Here is a 16,466-nt window from a genome sequence, read left to right as displayed (position 1 = left end):
AGACAAACACTCAGTCTGAGATATGACTGAGATTTAAAACTCAACAGCAATAATGAAGTACGACAGACAGACAGACACTCAGTATGAGAACAATGAAGTACAACAGAGAGACAGACAGACAGTCTGAGACAAGACTGTCTGATTTTATAATCAAACAATTAATAATTTACATCATCATCAAATATTATTTTTAGTATGAGGCTGTCATTAATCTTAAACACAAACATTCATATTTTAATTTAAACTTTTAGATTGTGTAATTTGCCATACAATTAAGATGCAATATACCTGATTGTCAAAAGCTTGATTCACTGATACAGAAATTGTGGCAGCAGATTATAAAAACTCCAATCAAATCCTTACTTTTCTGCGGATTATGGACCATTTTCTTTATTAGATAGACATGAAACAAAAGCGTCGCACCGGTCGGCTTTTTGCGAGCACTTAGGATGTTTTCATCAGAATGAAATCTGAATCATAGTGTTGGAGTCATTGCATTATAGAAAACAATAATTTGATTACTGGGTAGAGAGATACTGCAGATAGTGTGTGGTTTCTGGTTAGAGCTAAGCTAAACTGGTAATGGGTATGGGGACATTCTATTCTGCACCGGTACAATAATGGGCCGGATTAAAATGACCTGCTGCATCAGTGACTATGAGCTGGTCAAAGAAAATACCAACAACAGACAGATTACTGCCACATGTATGCGTAAAAATGTTTGCTAACGAAACTAAACAGAGAAACCACCGCTGTGTTTCATTGTAATTCTAATGAATACTATTTCAGGAACATGTAAATATTATGGCATGTGGTAATTATTCATTACCACGGTATTGTCATTTGATGCCTTTACCATGTTGTTTTCACAGTACTTTGTTTTTATAGGACTGCACAGTCCATACAGGCTTAATTTAGATTTTTAATTGTGAACATTTTCCATGTTATCTGGTTCCTTTTATTGTCTTCCAAATGTGGACAAACCCTATTTTATTAACCCTATTCTGACATCAACAACACAACCAACAAGAATTTCCTGTCGGCATGTAAACAACGACACAAAGACGATGATCTCATATTGCAAAATCAATGATATTTATTCATATTCGGTCAGTTAACCACAGCACGAAAGCATAGAATAATATAAACAAACAGAAAAGCCACATCCATGTACAGGAAACATGAGCTCTTTGAGTTTCATCCCTGATGTGAGATGATAAATCCTGAGGGTCTGGAGAGTCTCGCGTGTTCAATGAGGAGATGACGTCATATTCAACCAAACACCCAGTGTCACGAATAGCATGTAGCTTTAAATCCAGATGCCACCAGCGCACGCTTTGTGAAGCAGCGCACACCTTCCCCTTTTCCACCACAAGCAGAAGTTTAAACGCAAGCAGATGTGTGTACAGGACAAGAGTAAAACACATCATCTCTCCAACATTACGGTGAGAATACGTGACGGATTATACATCGATCATGCAAAAGTCTGTGAAGTGCGATAAGGCAAAAGTTTCGACATTTAGACCCATACTTCACACAGACCTGGATGAATATTGCAGTGTTAAAACATTCTGGGTCCTTTAAAGTTTTCTGCACATGTTTAACATGATTTGCATTCAGGTTTATGTAACACTTCTGAAGATGATATGACAGCTGCAAAGATCATTAGTTTTTTTTTTTTTTTAAATAGATGAATTTACATATTCGGTATGTTCAAAAAACAGAAAAGCAAGCACATGTGCACATGACACAACAGAACACTTTGGTTGCAAAGACAACACTATTCAAACTGATACAACTTTTAAACTATGTACAACATAAAAATATGCAAAATAAATTCTCAAACCACTTTTCCAGATTGCACATTGTAAACAAACATACATCCATCCCATCTGTTTGTGTTCGATAAGTACAGAGCTGTAAAAACTGTTCAGATGTAAAACCACAGTAAACAGGTCCAGATGTGACAAGTCGTGTCATCAAAATGATTTTCACGTAAGCTGTAGGTGGGTCAGTCTAAACGAGCTATTTGTAGGCATTTATAATTTTCAGTAAAATTTCAAAACTATTGAAGAGTTAAAAAAAATCCAAATTGTGGATGAAAAGTTTGAGCATTGTTTGTGACAAAATAACTATTAAGTGGTTGTACAAAACTGAAAATACGCTGGGAACGTACTACAGATCCTTCACTGTATCCTCTCAAGAATAAACATCTTCACAAAACTCGACTCGGGCTGACGCATCGCAGACGCAGAGCAGAGTTTCATCTAGCATCCTTTAATCATAGCTCTCTTAAAAAATAAAACAACATTGAAAGATCCATGGTTGCTAACAAACTACTCTAAATAGTAAACTGAGATGAAGACATCAAAAATGTCCACTACTCTATTATAACAAGAACAGATATATTTGTCTATATTTCTTTATCATCTGTATTTACAAGAATTTTAACTGATCTGTTACATTGTTGAAAGCTCTGAGCGACATTTATATTCTTAATTCACTGATAGGGAAATAAACTTTAAAGGGGAAATTAGATATTTGAATCATTTTGTTAATGTTAAAACATTAGTGTTCCATCATCCCTGATAATGTTTCAAGTTGGGGTGTTCATTTTTTGAAAATGTCCTTTTAAGGCAAAGAGAATGGGAATGCTGAAGGTCCATTTCTTTAGATCGTTTAAAATAGCAGAGACCTCATTTTTTATTTTGGTGTCAAAGCGTCCTTTAAAACGTGAGGTATCGACAGCCATGTAAGTCTTGATATTGAATTTCAGTGGGATGAGTCAAGAATTTCTTTTATCTATAAGATTTCTTCCACACCGTGAGCGAAGATCATAACCAATCCTGGCTCCAGAATCATATCTTCACCCATGTGTTGGTTCTCGCAGGCCATGACCACCACGGCCTGCTTACCCGGAATGCGCTTTGCCACGTAGTTTTCGTAATATCGACGGTTCATCTGCCGCGTCTCCAGCGTGGCCAAGCCTTGGGGCCAGTTACGCTCGTGGGCATTTTCGATGAGGTCATTGACGATCGACAACGGGCATCCGCTGTCTATGAGTGAACGTTTAATGACTGCCTGAAGGACGGCGTCGGGCGTGGAGATCATTCCACCCCAGCGGGTAACTCTAGCAGGCTGGAGGGAGTTTACCCACCTATTGATGGCAAAAAGAATGTGGTTAGTTTGACAGTCATCTGATTGTTGCGATTATGGGCATTATGGCTTACTCAGTATTTTGTTATTTACACAGTAAACACAAAGTAGATGGCATGTCAATAATATACCCGCTATCTTATCCACCTCTGAATACAAACAGCTGTAGTAAGGCTTTTATATTAAGTAAACAGAAGAAAAAGCAAACTCTTCTTCTTTCTTCAAGCATTGCCTTTTAAGGCACTTCTCATATTATTGCCCAAGGATAAAACGCTTTATTGTTTTTCTCCCTGTTGTACTGTAAGTATCTTTGGATTAAAGTGTCTGATGAATGCCTGCATTTATAACTCATTTTAGTATGTTATATGACTGAGCGAACCGATAAACAAACAAACAAATAAAGTAAAATACTACTTTATTTTAAACACCACATACTGGATCATGAGAAGCCTGCATTGCGTAGCAAAACTGAAACCTGAATTTGCATAGAATCGGATCATTTACTTGTCCTGGAACATGCAGATGAAAGATTACACAGACAATTTTTCCTTCAATAAAATGCACTATATGCACAATAACTGTATTTAAGTGATTTATGGATGTGTATTAAAGCGATAGTTTTGCGAAAAATTTAAATTACCCCATGATTTACTCATCATCAAGCCATCCAAGATGCATATATCCATCATCTTTTACAATTTGAGTTATTTTAGAAAATGTCCTGGCTCTACCTAGCTTTATAATAGTTTAAAACAGGGTCCATGACTTTCAAGCCCAAAAAAGTGCATCCATCCTTCACAAAAGTAATCCACATGGCTCCAGCGGGTTAACCAAAGCCTTCTGAGAGTAATCGATGCAATATTTTTAAAGAAAAAGGTCCATATTTATAAACCATCATAACTAGCTTCCATTAGCGCAATGAGAGTTTCAGTGAAGGACGTAGCGTACACTTTGTAGTGGTGTAGTTAAGAAAGCGGAGACACAGAGGAGAGACCAAAACATCGGCAATCATAAAAAAAGGACCAAGGATTAAGGTTTTTCCAGGTCCAATACCCTCAAATTCAAAGACTAAATGTGGGGACACATTTCAAGTGAGAGCAAGGTTACATCATGTTACCTTTTAAGATACATTGTTACAGTTCTCTTTCGAGGAAACTCGCTTTGGGTCACTGTGGTGACACTTTGGGGACGCCTCCAAGGGTAAGTGCGTCTGAATGTGTATATCAAATTCAACCAATGGTGAGGCTTAACGACAAAGACAGGGTGACGCAGGAGCCAGGAAGTATATCGCTATCTGATATATTGCCAAAGACGGTGTTACAAAGACGCAGGAAGTGTGGCAAGAGAGATGCAGCGTCTCGTTCCCTTTTCAAGGAACAACAGTTACATAAGTAACCAGAGACGTTTTCATGTGTCAGACACAACTATGAAAAAAAGAATTTTGGTATAAATCAACATTCACATACAGAAGATATAAGCATTTAAAGCAAACAGTTTAGCACGTGTGCTTAAAAAGTCTCAAATTTTTATGATATTATCCTACACTACACAGGGAATAATATGGATTTTTTTCTAGAAATCTTCTTGCATAAAATAGATTCAAGCACTTTCAATGACCTGTATCTACTATGTATATTTTCAAAACTTCCCAGGGCCTTGAATTTTTCCCCAGATTCAAAAACAAAGGATTTCAAGGACTTGTGGGAACCCTGACCTAGAGCCATGTGGATTACTTCTGTAAAGGATGGATGCACTTCTTTTTTAAAGTCGTGGACCCCGTTTTCTACCATTACTATTATTAAAGCTTGGAAGAGCCAGGACAGTTTCTAAAAGAACTCAAATTGTGTTCACCTGACAGATGATGTATCTCGGATGGGGTGATTTTCATTTTTTGCTGCACTATCATTTTAAGAAACTAAATAGGATACATTTTAATTTCACTGAAGACATTGCAGAAAAATACTCACTCCAAGATCTCATTGTACTCTATGGTCTCCTCCAGGTTCTGCAGGTTAGGATTAGCGCTGCGTATCGCTCGCATGTACGCTTTAAGGAGCTGGATGTCACGTTTCTGAAAAGTGAAATCGTACACGTGAATCATAGGGGTTACTGTTAATTCACCATGACATCATCACACCTCCCTACGCATATAAACTACTTCGTGATAAAGGATAAAATATGCATGTCTTACCTGCTCGGCGAGTTGGTGCTTGTGTTCAGCTGCAGTCTTCTCCAGGTCTGCGATCTTTGTCTGCTGTTGCTGCACCACACTGCGCAGGTGCTTGATACAGTTGTGGTTGGGCATCTCATCTTTGGGCATTTCTAGCCTGTAGGAGAGAAAAGCAGATGTGTTAAATCAATAAACAAAGCTTAAAGGCATGTTAGTCCAGTTTCTAAGAGGTGACTTTTATATGTAAAAAAAACTTTTATGTCTAAAAACCATTTGCTATTGCTTTAAAGATCACAGTGAATTTATGTCAACAATCCTGTCCTCCAAGCCATTCGTGTGCATTAATAGATACATGACCCATCCTCAGGCACTCACCCACAGCCTTCCTCGCACGTGACTGGTCGTTTGGGGTTATGCTCGCAGTCCTTGAGGTGTGACTGCAGTTGGTCGAGACGCAGGGTCGCCGTGCAGCCGAAGCCAGCGTTGTCACAGGACATCTGCAGTTTGGAAAGCATGTTACGCATGATGCGGGGAACGGGTCGTAGGTGGGCGAGAGTCACCACGGTGCGGTCCACTGGACAAATCTGCTGCTGTGCGAACCACTGTGTAATGCAGGCGTTGCAGAAGGCATGCTCACAGTGCGGGGCCTGACAGGAGACACAGATTGATCAGGATGTAACCTGAACTCTGAAGCTACTTGGCTTGCTGACTTTGAAAGTGAACGTTCTGAATATTAAGGTTGGTGAGGTCTCTTACACCATTGACTTTTCAATGTTTAAATCCTTTTTTATTACCCCAATTAAATGTCCATAGACTACTGTAAGTAAGCCATTTATATATTTACAATTGAGCAGACATGTTGATCCAAAAGGACTGACAGGGCATACCTTCTTATTAACTACATGTGTTCCCTGGGGAACAATTCATAGGTTCATCTTTCGTAAAACTGCATTGATTTTTAACCTACAATCCAATAAAGATTTTTTGTATAGTGGTCTGTAACTGAATCAGTTAAGGAATAGCACAGTTAAGATTAAAATCCATAAAAAAATATATAATCAACCATTAATAACCTTTGCATACAAAGTATTTTATTAAACCTCAGTAGTGTTTTCTGTATTAATATCATTTTGTATTACAGCAACTATGACTGGAACCAACATACATCATCAGGGGAGTAATGGCGTCCCCTGTAGGTTTAAATGTGTATTACATGTTTTTTTTAAAGTAAGGAATGTGTAACCCTAGACCACAAAACCAGCCATAATGTTAATGTTTTTTAAATCTGAATCATCTGAAAGCTAGTTTAATGGTATAGGACAATATCTGGCTGAGATATAACTATGTGAAAATCTGAGGGTGCAACAATTTGTCCACATGAAGTCCTTAGCACTGCATCAACTAAAAGTGTTGATATATTTACGATAGCAAATTCATAACATATATTTTACTTAACTCTCGATGCATAATATCGTAATGATTTTTGGCATAAAAGAAAAATGTATCATTTTGAAATATACAATGTATTTTGGGCTATTGCTAAAAATGAAGAGTTTGGTTCCAAAACATGATAAACGCCATTTTAAAAAAAATGTTACCGCCAAAATCAGTATTGTATCTGGTCAGTATTAAAAGGTAAATTCTTAATTTTACGCAAAATCCGATATCCGCCATGTTATTGTATCATCTTTTCCCCCTTTTATCCCAAAACGTGATTTCGGCAGTCCTCCTTCGCTAATAAATCTGCTCAATAAATCACAATGCACCATTCCACGCATTGTAAACAACAACGGCAGCGCTTTGAATAAACACAAAATCCTAGTTTTCCTCATCTACTTTGTACTTCGTGAGGAAACAAACAAAAACAACAATACTTTTGATGGCATTGATAAACCTGTGGTGGTTTTCTGTGGCGGGGAAGAAACGTAAGCCATCAAAATCGAAAAATTTACTTGAGAGGCACTCGGGTGAAGGAAAAATCCTGGCTGTTGCTTGTTTTTGTCATGCTAACACATTGACCCCAGAGGATCTTATAAAAAACGTTTTATTATTTTATGCGAAGTCAACAAAAGTCGAGCCAGACCAAATCATTTTACAACTGATCGCTGTCAAGAAAGTTCAGCAACGACGTCCCAAGTATAACAGCAGCAATGACAGTGTTCTTAATATGACAAAGTAAGTGTTTGATTAATGCCATTAATGTTTTTTTTTTTAATCAGTGAATACCACTAGTTAACTAAATGAATATAACATGGCAAAGATGAATGCACATTTATATATTGATTCAATAGATTTATAGCATTTTGAATAATAAATCTTTGAAAATCAAATTATGGACTTGAATTTTTAATGTTATTATAACCTAAAGATGCTATGTGAAAGTTTGTGACAGAAAAAAGTGGTTTTCATCTTCTCACTTTCTTGGTATATAAAACACATATTTACTGAATTAGTCAAAGTGGATTTATTGCGTTTTGGAACCAAACTCTTAGCTGCTTATGACTGGTTTTGTGGACAAGAATCACACACTTTTAATGTGCATCTAACGACAGATTTAAGACAGAATTGCAAGGTATTGATGCACACAATACATTATAGTCTTTATAGTGTGGTACCCTTTAAGGTTAACCCTCTGTTGCTTAAAAAAAAAATATTGACCTGTACTGGCTCCTCCAACACACCGCTGCAGATGGGACATAAGAGATCCTCGTCCACCTCTCCTTGGAACCTGGTGACGTCGTACCCCATGGCACATTACCAGAGCCCTTTTGTATGTCTGTTATGAGAAAGAGCGAGCAAACAAAACTCAATAATAAAGACACAAAAAACGCAGAAAATTTTCGACAAAAGCTTTTGTATTGAAGAAACAGAATCTGACAAGTGTGAAAATGAGGGAACTATAAAAAAAACATCTTGCATGAACTTCAAAAACCAATACATTTACAGCAACAGATAAGAGGTTTATAGAACATCATGGCATTTTGAGCTGAACACGGAGGTTCATAATGTCCTTGTACAGTACAGATGTAACATGATCACATCTCTTGTACAAAGATGACCTTTTTTGATCTTTAGGGAGACAATGGGTCTGCACAGATTTCTAAAGTGTAAAATTCACAATGTCTGTATGTTTTTCTGTGTGTACGCTGGTATGACTTTACAGCAGGGTTATTATAGTTTAAAAAAAAATATTAGTTTTTATTTTTATTTCGTTTTGTAATGTGTTATTTTATTTCAGTTTAGTTTTAGTTATTTTTAGTGGTGCATAAATAGTTTTGATTTCGTTTCTATTTTTCAAAAATCATTACTTTTAGTTTTTATTTAGTTTTAGTATAGTTTTAGTCTTTAGCATAATATCATGGTTGTGTACATACACCTTGCCAAATCTGGAAATGTTGAAAATACGATGAGAATAAGAGGATTTAAAAAAAGTTTTGTTTATTTAGTACTATCAATCAAAAGGCCGGGACAAATACCACACCAACCAACACTCTAAATTCTGTTGTGTTATTTGGGTAAATATAATATACATGTATAAATATACATGTTTGGTTATAAATAATCATATGCTGGGTTGTTGTTAACCCAAACATGGGTTAAAACAACCAGCATTGCATTGAAACAACCCAGCATATGTTTATTTCAGCACAGTAAATTTATTTCAGCACATCTTACTTGTACAAACTTATGTCTGTGCACAACAACTGAAAATCAATGCAAAGTTTAATGTTCTGCCTATGAGTGTCCATTTCTGTACCAGAAGAGATCGCTGTACTAACATAAAATGCTTATTTGTTGACTAAATATTAATATATAATATTATTTGTTGATTATCCGCAAAGGCATATAATAGTTTCAGATTAGTTAAGCGGACATTCTGTATCATAGCAACCAAAAAGCGTCAGCTAACACTGCCAAGCAAGTGGTTGGTGTTAGCGTTTTCAGCCATATTTAACGTTTTAATGCTTCCGTGTAGAGATAATTAAGCCTTCTTCAGTTATTGTAATGGTTTGCCAGCAGAAACAAATTGTCTTACTAAACTAGCCGTTAGCAACAAGATGATGTTTTCTGAACCGAACTGTTGGCTCGGGGGCAGGGATCCAGTGCCCTGACAGCGTCATACACATCACGTGACGCTGCTGTGCAGGTCAGGAGTTCTAATAGACTGCCACCTATTGGTCATTAATGATTCAGCAACGTCTGCTCATTTGCTTATGATCCGGTAATATGGGTGACTCCGTGTTAAACTGCTGATCCAATAACATTTAAAAAACGAAAACGCAAGTTTTGTTTTCCTAAATTTTAGTTAGTTTTAGTTAGTTTTACAGGTCCACATTATAGTTATAGTTTAGTTTTAGTTTTTTTTTAGAAACCTTCGTTTTTATTTTATTTCAGTTAACGAAAATGTTTTTTCACTAATAGTTTCAGTTTTCGTGATAGTTTTCGTTTACGATAATAACCCTGCTTTACAGATGTTTTTTTTTAAAGAAATGTGGGTCCGTTCTGAACGTGATGGAGCACTTGAAAGCACGGCATAATTGTAGAGCATTTCACGAGACCTAGGGACTGCATTAGGCTTTTAAGAGCAATACTATTAATACTGAGGGCGGAAATGTCACCCTCTATTATGAAACTTCATCATTAATCTCAGAAAGATGTTACGGTTCTATCATTCACAAAGTTCTGCATTTCAGATCTTTTCACACTGCGTGTGGGGTAGCGTTCAGTCGCTGCTGTTTACAGACTACATGATGGATTGGCGACAGGTGCTTTCACACTGCATGACTTTACCATAGGAAGAATCGCTGGACAACTTTGTCCCGGTCCGCAAACTACGCCTCACAACCAAACGCATGCGAGAAGTGACACGAGGAAAAACGCAAGGTCACACGTGCAAGATCGGAGTTTTCACGTGAGACCAGGATTATTATAAAAAATGGTAGCTCGCAAGAAGCTTACCATACAAATTGCATGTGCGCTCATTTGCAGCAGAAAGAATAAAAAGAAATAAAGATCATGAAGGAGGAAACCGACAGGTTCAGATATCTAGCATGCCAGATATCTCATGGGTGTCGGTGATTCGGTGGAGATTCTCTCAGATCACGTCTTTGACCATTCACACTGTGTGATTGTTACTCGAAGCGATTTGCCTGTGATTTTGGGCATTTGTCTGCGATTGCGCCGGCGAGTCAATATCAGGGCTAAAATCGTGCCATCGGATCTCGGCATTAGTTATATTAGGATATTTAAGTAGTAGTAGTTGCACATAACCATCACATGAATGTTATATCTGTTGACTAAATTTAAAGACAAAAAATAACATTTATCTGCTATTATGTCAGGTGATACATACCTTACCAAAGCACGGCCCTCATGACTCCTGTACAATGAGTCTTCCTCATGTGTCAGGTAGACCGGCCGATTCTCCTTATGATTCAGGACCGACCATCCCCCCTAAGAAAGACAAAAGAGATGCATCCATTATGATTCAATCAATACAGCACTGTTTATTTGGAGGAAATTAATGAAGAGTGTTTGAAACAATTTCAACTAATGACCTACAGACTTCCTGGAAGCTTCAGCTGAATCGGTGGCAAGCTTACTGTCAATTAGTTTATCATCTATTTTAAGAGGCCCTCTGTATTAATCAGCCACTTTCTTTTTAGTAGCAATCCAAAACCATAGTCGCTGAATCACTATACCATTAAGAAGCCAGATCATTTATAAAGCTGACACACAGAAAAATAAACAATAATACAAAGACACATGCACGCTGTACAGTATAACATTTATACCATAACAGTAAAAAATGTCAACCAGCAGATATTTGCTAGACCTTTTATACTGCGGTAGACATATTTGCGTGATATCAATGGGGAGAAAAGAAATTACAATACCAGGATGCGTTTCAAACATTTTGAGCTGATAATTTCAGTTTTAAAATAATTTTTAAAATACATAATGCGATGAACTGACACTAGATTTGTTTTTTTATGATACCAACCATCAAGTTCCAATACATATTTTTAATTGCATATACAACCTGACAAAAGAAGCCATCAGAAAGATGTGCACAAGCTCTGTAAAATTTTATTGCAAGACAGTAACTTATGGACTTAAATGAAAATAAAATAATATATAACAATAAATAATACATCAAATATATGAGGGACCAACCGCTAAAATGCAGTGGCCGATAGATCGGACCGATGTTTGACATTTTTTAGTTATTGTCATCATGCAATAAATCTTCTCAGTTGGCTAATATAAATCTATCAGTTCTATAAATTTGATGTTCATAATAAAAAAACACTCGGATGTAAAGCGAAGTCTAACAGACAGTAAAATGTACAAACACCATTTAATTTGTAAAGTGGCGTTATTTTCTGGATAAGAGAGACACATTTACGTTTAGACCTCGTATTTTAATCTGTATATTTTGTCCACTTTCGACTGCTTCTGTCCTGATTAAGGAGGAAGTGTATCTGGGCGAGTCCCTCTGCTTCGTTTAAAAACAAGTGGGAGAAAAGACGAGTTTAAAATTACCCAACTAATATTAGGTAAGAGTCTGCTGCTTGTGTTGCTAGTAAACATGCTGCATAAAGTTTTGTATCAACTTCTTTTTTGTCCACCAATCAAGTGCCTTGTCATAAATGATTAAAAAATGAACAAATAAATAAATGCTTAAACTAGGGATCGACCGATATGGATTTTTCAGTGCCAATGCCGATTTTTGTTTCATCAACCTAAGACGATGACCGATACAGGCTGCCGATTTTCTTGAGCCGATATTTGGAGCCGATACTGCTTTTGCTCACTCAATTTACATCATAAAAATGACACAATGATGATGCCAAATGTTACAAGTCTCAATTTTAACAAATTAACATTTATTGAACTTAAGAAAACTATATTTAACAAATAGTAAAAACAGTTGAGGGTGCTATGGAACCATCTTTCGATGTTGTCATGGAAAGGTTGGTTGTTTTTAGTCACATGACCTGCAATCGCTTGCGGCTTCCAGCACTCTGTCTGTAAATAATGCCAGAAAAATTCGGCGAACACGGCAGCCACGTATCGGCCCATGCCGATACACATAAAACTCGCAAATATCGGCCCGATATTATCACTAGCGGAAATTATTGCGTTGCCCCCTTAATCGCCGATCTCACAGGCTGACGATTGGACGATCTCCCAATAAGGGCATATCATCCAAAACTATCGCGCAACTTTCAAATTCTCGCAAAATAAAACAAAAATAAAAGAGGTAGAGAGCAGGTGCTTTAGTTATATCAATGAAAGCCTAAAGATAGCACTGTGTGTTCACACCAGAAGTCCGGTCTGATGTAAAAATATTGTGCTCAGTACATTACATTAGATCAATAGATGGAGAGTAGGTGGTCTTATGAGACAGCTTGAACACATTCGACCACATGCGCGTCTACACTACAAAAGCAATCCAGTCAAATGTGTTTTCGACTACCTTTGAATGTGGTCGAAAGTGGACAAGCTGAAAACGTTTCACACCTTGTTTACATCTGTCTTTAGTGTCATCCACTTATGATCTGATTCTCCAAAACGCATCTTAGTACCAGGAATAAACAGCCTCTTATTCAAACATTACTGTGAGGTGTCAGATGCGCAGTACATGTATATTGTAGTGATGCACCGATGTATCGGCCGCCGATATTTATCGGCCGATTTTTGATGAATTTGAAACCATCGGCATATCGGCAATAGCATGAGAAAAACAATCGGTATTGGCCTATTAATTAACTGCATAAAGAAATCCATTATATGTAAAAAAAAACGAGTTTATGTTGTTAATAAAATAAATGCTGAATAGCAAAAACCACCTTTGAAGGTTGTCATGCTGTCTTATTATATTTGTTTAAGCTTAATTTGTGTCTCTCTTATTATGTTGGTCAGTTGAATGTTAATTAGATCAAATCCATGTTCAGTAAAAATAATTTGATGCAGAAATAAACTAGCTAATAGACCAGCTGTATAGTATTGTATACAAGTATTTAATATCGGTATCGGCATCGGTATCGGCCAAAAAGTTGTCTGTTTAAATCGGTATCGGTATCGGCCCAAAAAAATCCTATCGGTGCATCCCTAGTATATTGTAAATAATATTCGTATATTTATAAATATTATGCCGAACAAATGTTTCAATTCAGTTTCAACAATTTTCTCTCATTTACTGTAATAACAATTATCAGTTATAATTATTAGTTATATCCACCATATCGGACAATTGGCTACATACATTGCTTTGTCAATATCGGCCATGAAAAAAACCCTATATGGGTCAACCACAAAAAAGTTTAAGTAGATAGTTTCTACCCTTAATGAAGCAGAACAGATCAGCAGAGATTCGATGCGTTTTATGTAACATTGCTAAAAGCACTTTAATCTCACAGCACTAAATTTCCTCACAGAACCCAAGACAAGTCATAAAACTCATGAAGATTTAGTTAGTATGCAGATCAGTTCTTTTAGGAGTGCCAAATACTGGCACATATGCAAAAGCAAGCAGGCTGCGTCGTGTAGTCACAGCATCTTTTTGCATCTTTTCCGATTCATAACAGTGCTGGGAGGGGTACTGTTGTGTCCCAGTAGGCTGGTGGTGACCTAATTTTAGCTCGTCTAAGCAGACATAGGAGGAGAGCGTGGGTGAAATGTTCTCCCCTCAACCCCCATTTTAGTAACGGTTCACCTTCAACAATCCTTAGCCTTTTCTATTTAAGTAAGCACTGGAGAAGCAAAGCACCTCCACGATGAACAGGAGCATGTGATTTTGGAATGCAAAGTCCAAGTAGCATCCTGGTCAAGAATGGAAACAAACATGTTTTGTTTAATCAAAAAAAAGCACAAGCTTGGTTGATGTGTGTCATATTTCAAACGAAGACAGATCTTGAACTGAAGTGTATAAGATATCGTCCTCAGGTATACTGTCCTCATGGGTTGAACATAAACAATATTTTAAAGCCATACCTAGTTTCATATCCTTCATTTTATCTGCTGTTGTGCAACTTCAAAATGGTGGGTTTACCTTTTTGCTGAATATCTGTTTTTATCTAACATATGACTGTAAGCAGGCAGGCCTGCTGTTTCTTTACAAACAGAAAGCAATAAAGAGGGAATTAAGGGGTTAATACTGAACTGACTGACGTGTGCATTTACACTAAAATCTATTAAAGAACGCAATGCAAATGATCAAAAACAGTAGTCCCATCTAAACTGGGAAAATAGTTATGAATATGAAGTTAGATGGACAGATTAACTGCAGATATTTCAGTGTCAAGTTCTGCTAACATGAGTTAACTGGACTAATCATTTAAACAAACATATAGCACAGCTGTAAACCCATCACATAGTCCGACCACGAAACATATTCACATCTGATTTGGTAAAACATACATTTTACATTCGCCAACAACCTGAAGGACATGATTTCTGCTGTGAATGTGGAAGTGAACGATGCGATTAGCATTAGCCATCTCGATTAAAAAAAAACTACATACACTTATCACAACCACACGTCATTTAAATGTTTAACTTACTCGGGTTGTTTCAATATAACAATTGTTGAAAAGTGTTCAAACTGTCCTTATTTGCTGTTAAACGACACACAGACAACATTTAAAGAGTCTACGCGGATGTTTAGCAGCTAGCATGGCTAACTAGCATTCATTCTGGCTAACGTTAGCTGACGCGCTTAGTTCAGCTTTATTGTAACGTCTAAACATTAAACCACAGAGAGTTTAATAATGCCACAATACAGATTTAAGCAATAAGTAAAATCCCTCTAAATGACATCTAAATACTGTTGAGGTCAAATAACGCCGTGTTGACTTTAAGATTCATGCCATAGCGCTCGTCCATCGTTCAGTCTGTGCTGCTACCCGGTTATTTAAGCAGTGGATATTAATAAAAGCGTAGAAACATTATTACAATACCTGTTCCCGATAGCAGTACTCCTTTAAAATCTGACCAGACTCCTGGATTTGAAGGATATATGAGAGAGCTTGTTGCTTTTCCTTATGAGCCAAGCGGATGAAGTCTGTCTCTACTAGTCTGCGCCTACAGGATCGTGCGTGCGCGTGCGAGCGGCGGTGGGTAATTAAATCACATACTTCAAAAGCATGCACACTTCTCAAGAGAAATATGATAGATAGATGTCTTTGGTGTCCGTATGGAGTACGTATGTGATGAAGTTATGGTTTAAAATACCATATAGATAATTTATTATAGCATGTTAAAATTGCCACTGTAGGTGTGAGGAAAAATGTGTAGTTTTGGGTATGTCTTTTAAAATGCACATGAGCTGATCTCTGCACTAAATGGCAGTGCCGTGTTTGAACAAGTGTGCAGAATAAGGGGCGGTATTATCCCTTTCTGACATCACAAGGGGAGCCACGTTTTCAATGACCATTTTTTTCACATGTTGCACAGAATGGTTTACCGAAACTAATGTACTGGGTTGTTCTTTTTCACATTTTTTAAGTTGCTACAAGCATTGGGGCCCAATTATAGAATTTTAAGATGGAAAAAGTCCCTTTAAGGCTCATCTATTTACATCTGCACAGGCTCATATTTACAATACATTTAAATGTATGCATTTGGCAGACGCTTTGATCCAAAGTGACTTGTACTGTATTCAATCCATACAGTGTGTTCCTTGGTAATCAAATTACCTTTTGCATTGCAGAAAAACTTTCAAGTTATACATTTTTTTAGGATTTGCATGTTTTTGTTCAAATGTGTTACTTGAAGGCTACTGTATGTAAGTCACTTTGAATTAATGCATCTGCCAAATGCATAAATGTAAATCTAAGTAGATTCGGTCTAGAAATATGCCTATAGGCTTCATCAATAAGCAACCTTGTAAATACCTGACAGTTTGGGGGTGGTGAGAAGGTGTTGAGTTCACTTCAGTCATTAGGCAAAGCAAGATGATCAATGCCTTCCCGCCGTGTGATCTCTGATAAGCTTATACAAAGCTGCATGCTGATGAAACATTAACCTCAGCTTCACTAAAACATTATGATGAATCTCCTGACTTCACACTAGATACTAGAAGAGCGGATTGTGCAAAACATGTAACCAGTTAAAGAGACTGCAGAGAGTGGAC

At 37.0% G+C, this 16,466-nt stretch overlaps 1 protein-coding gene across 2 annotated transcripts; it reads right to left on the bottom strand.

The window, feature by feature from the left end:
• Positions 1-1,073: 1,073 nt before the first annotated feature.
• Positions 1,074-15,448, bottom strand: rnf41 (ring finger protein 41). 2 transcript variants are annotated; one of them, XM_065285425.1, is made up of 7 exons: positions 15,292-15,448; positions 10,680-10,780; positions 7,985-8,102; positions 5,702-5,973; positions 5,348-5,483; positions 5,124-5,227; positions 1,074-3,157 (listed from the first exon to the last, which is right to left on the bottom strand). In XM_065285425.1, exons 3-7 carry the CDS (start codon positions 8,072-8,074, stop codon positions 2,803-2,805), a joined length of 957 nt encoding a protein of 318 aa, XP_065141497.1. In that variant the 5' UTR covers positions 8,075-8,102; positions 10,680-10,780; positions 15,292-15,448; the 3' UTR covers positions 1,074-2,802. The 2 variants fall into 2 exon arrangements, with proteins under 2 accessions (XP_065141497.1, XP_065141498.1); XM_065285426.1 differs by having other exon boundaries at positions 10,685-10,780.
• Between the last annotated feature and the right edge of the window lie 1,018 nt (positions 15,449-16,466).

The sequence above is a fragment of the Paramisgurnus dabryanus genome, chromosome 21 (assembly GCF_030506205.2).
Source record: "Paramisgurnus dabryanus chromosome 21, PD_genome_1.1, whole genome shotgun sequence".
Classification (NCBI taxonomy): Eukaryota; Metazoa; Chordata; class Actinopteri; order Cypriniformes; family Cobitidae; genus Paramisgurnus; species Paramisgurnus dabryanus.
The sequence above is the reverse complement of the archived record's forward strand: the minus strand, read 5'-3'. Positions and strand labels throughout refer to the sequence as shown.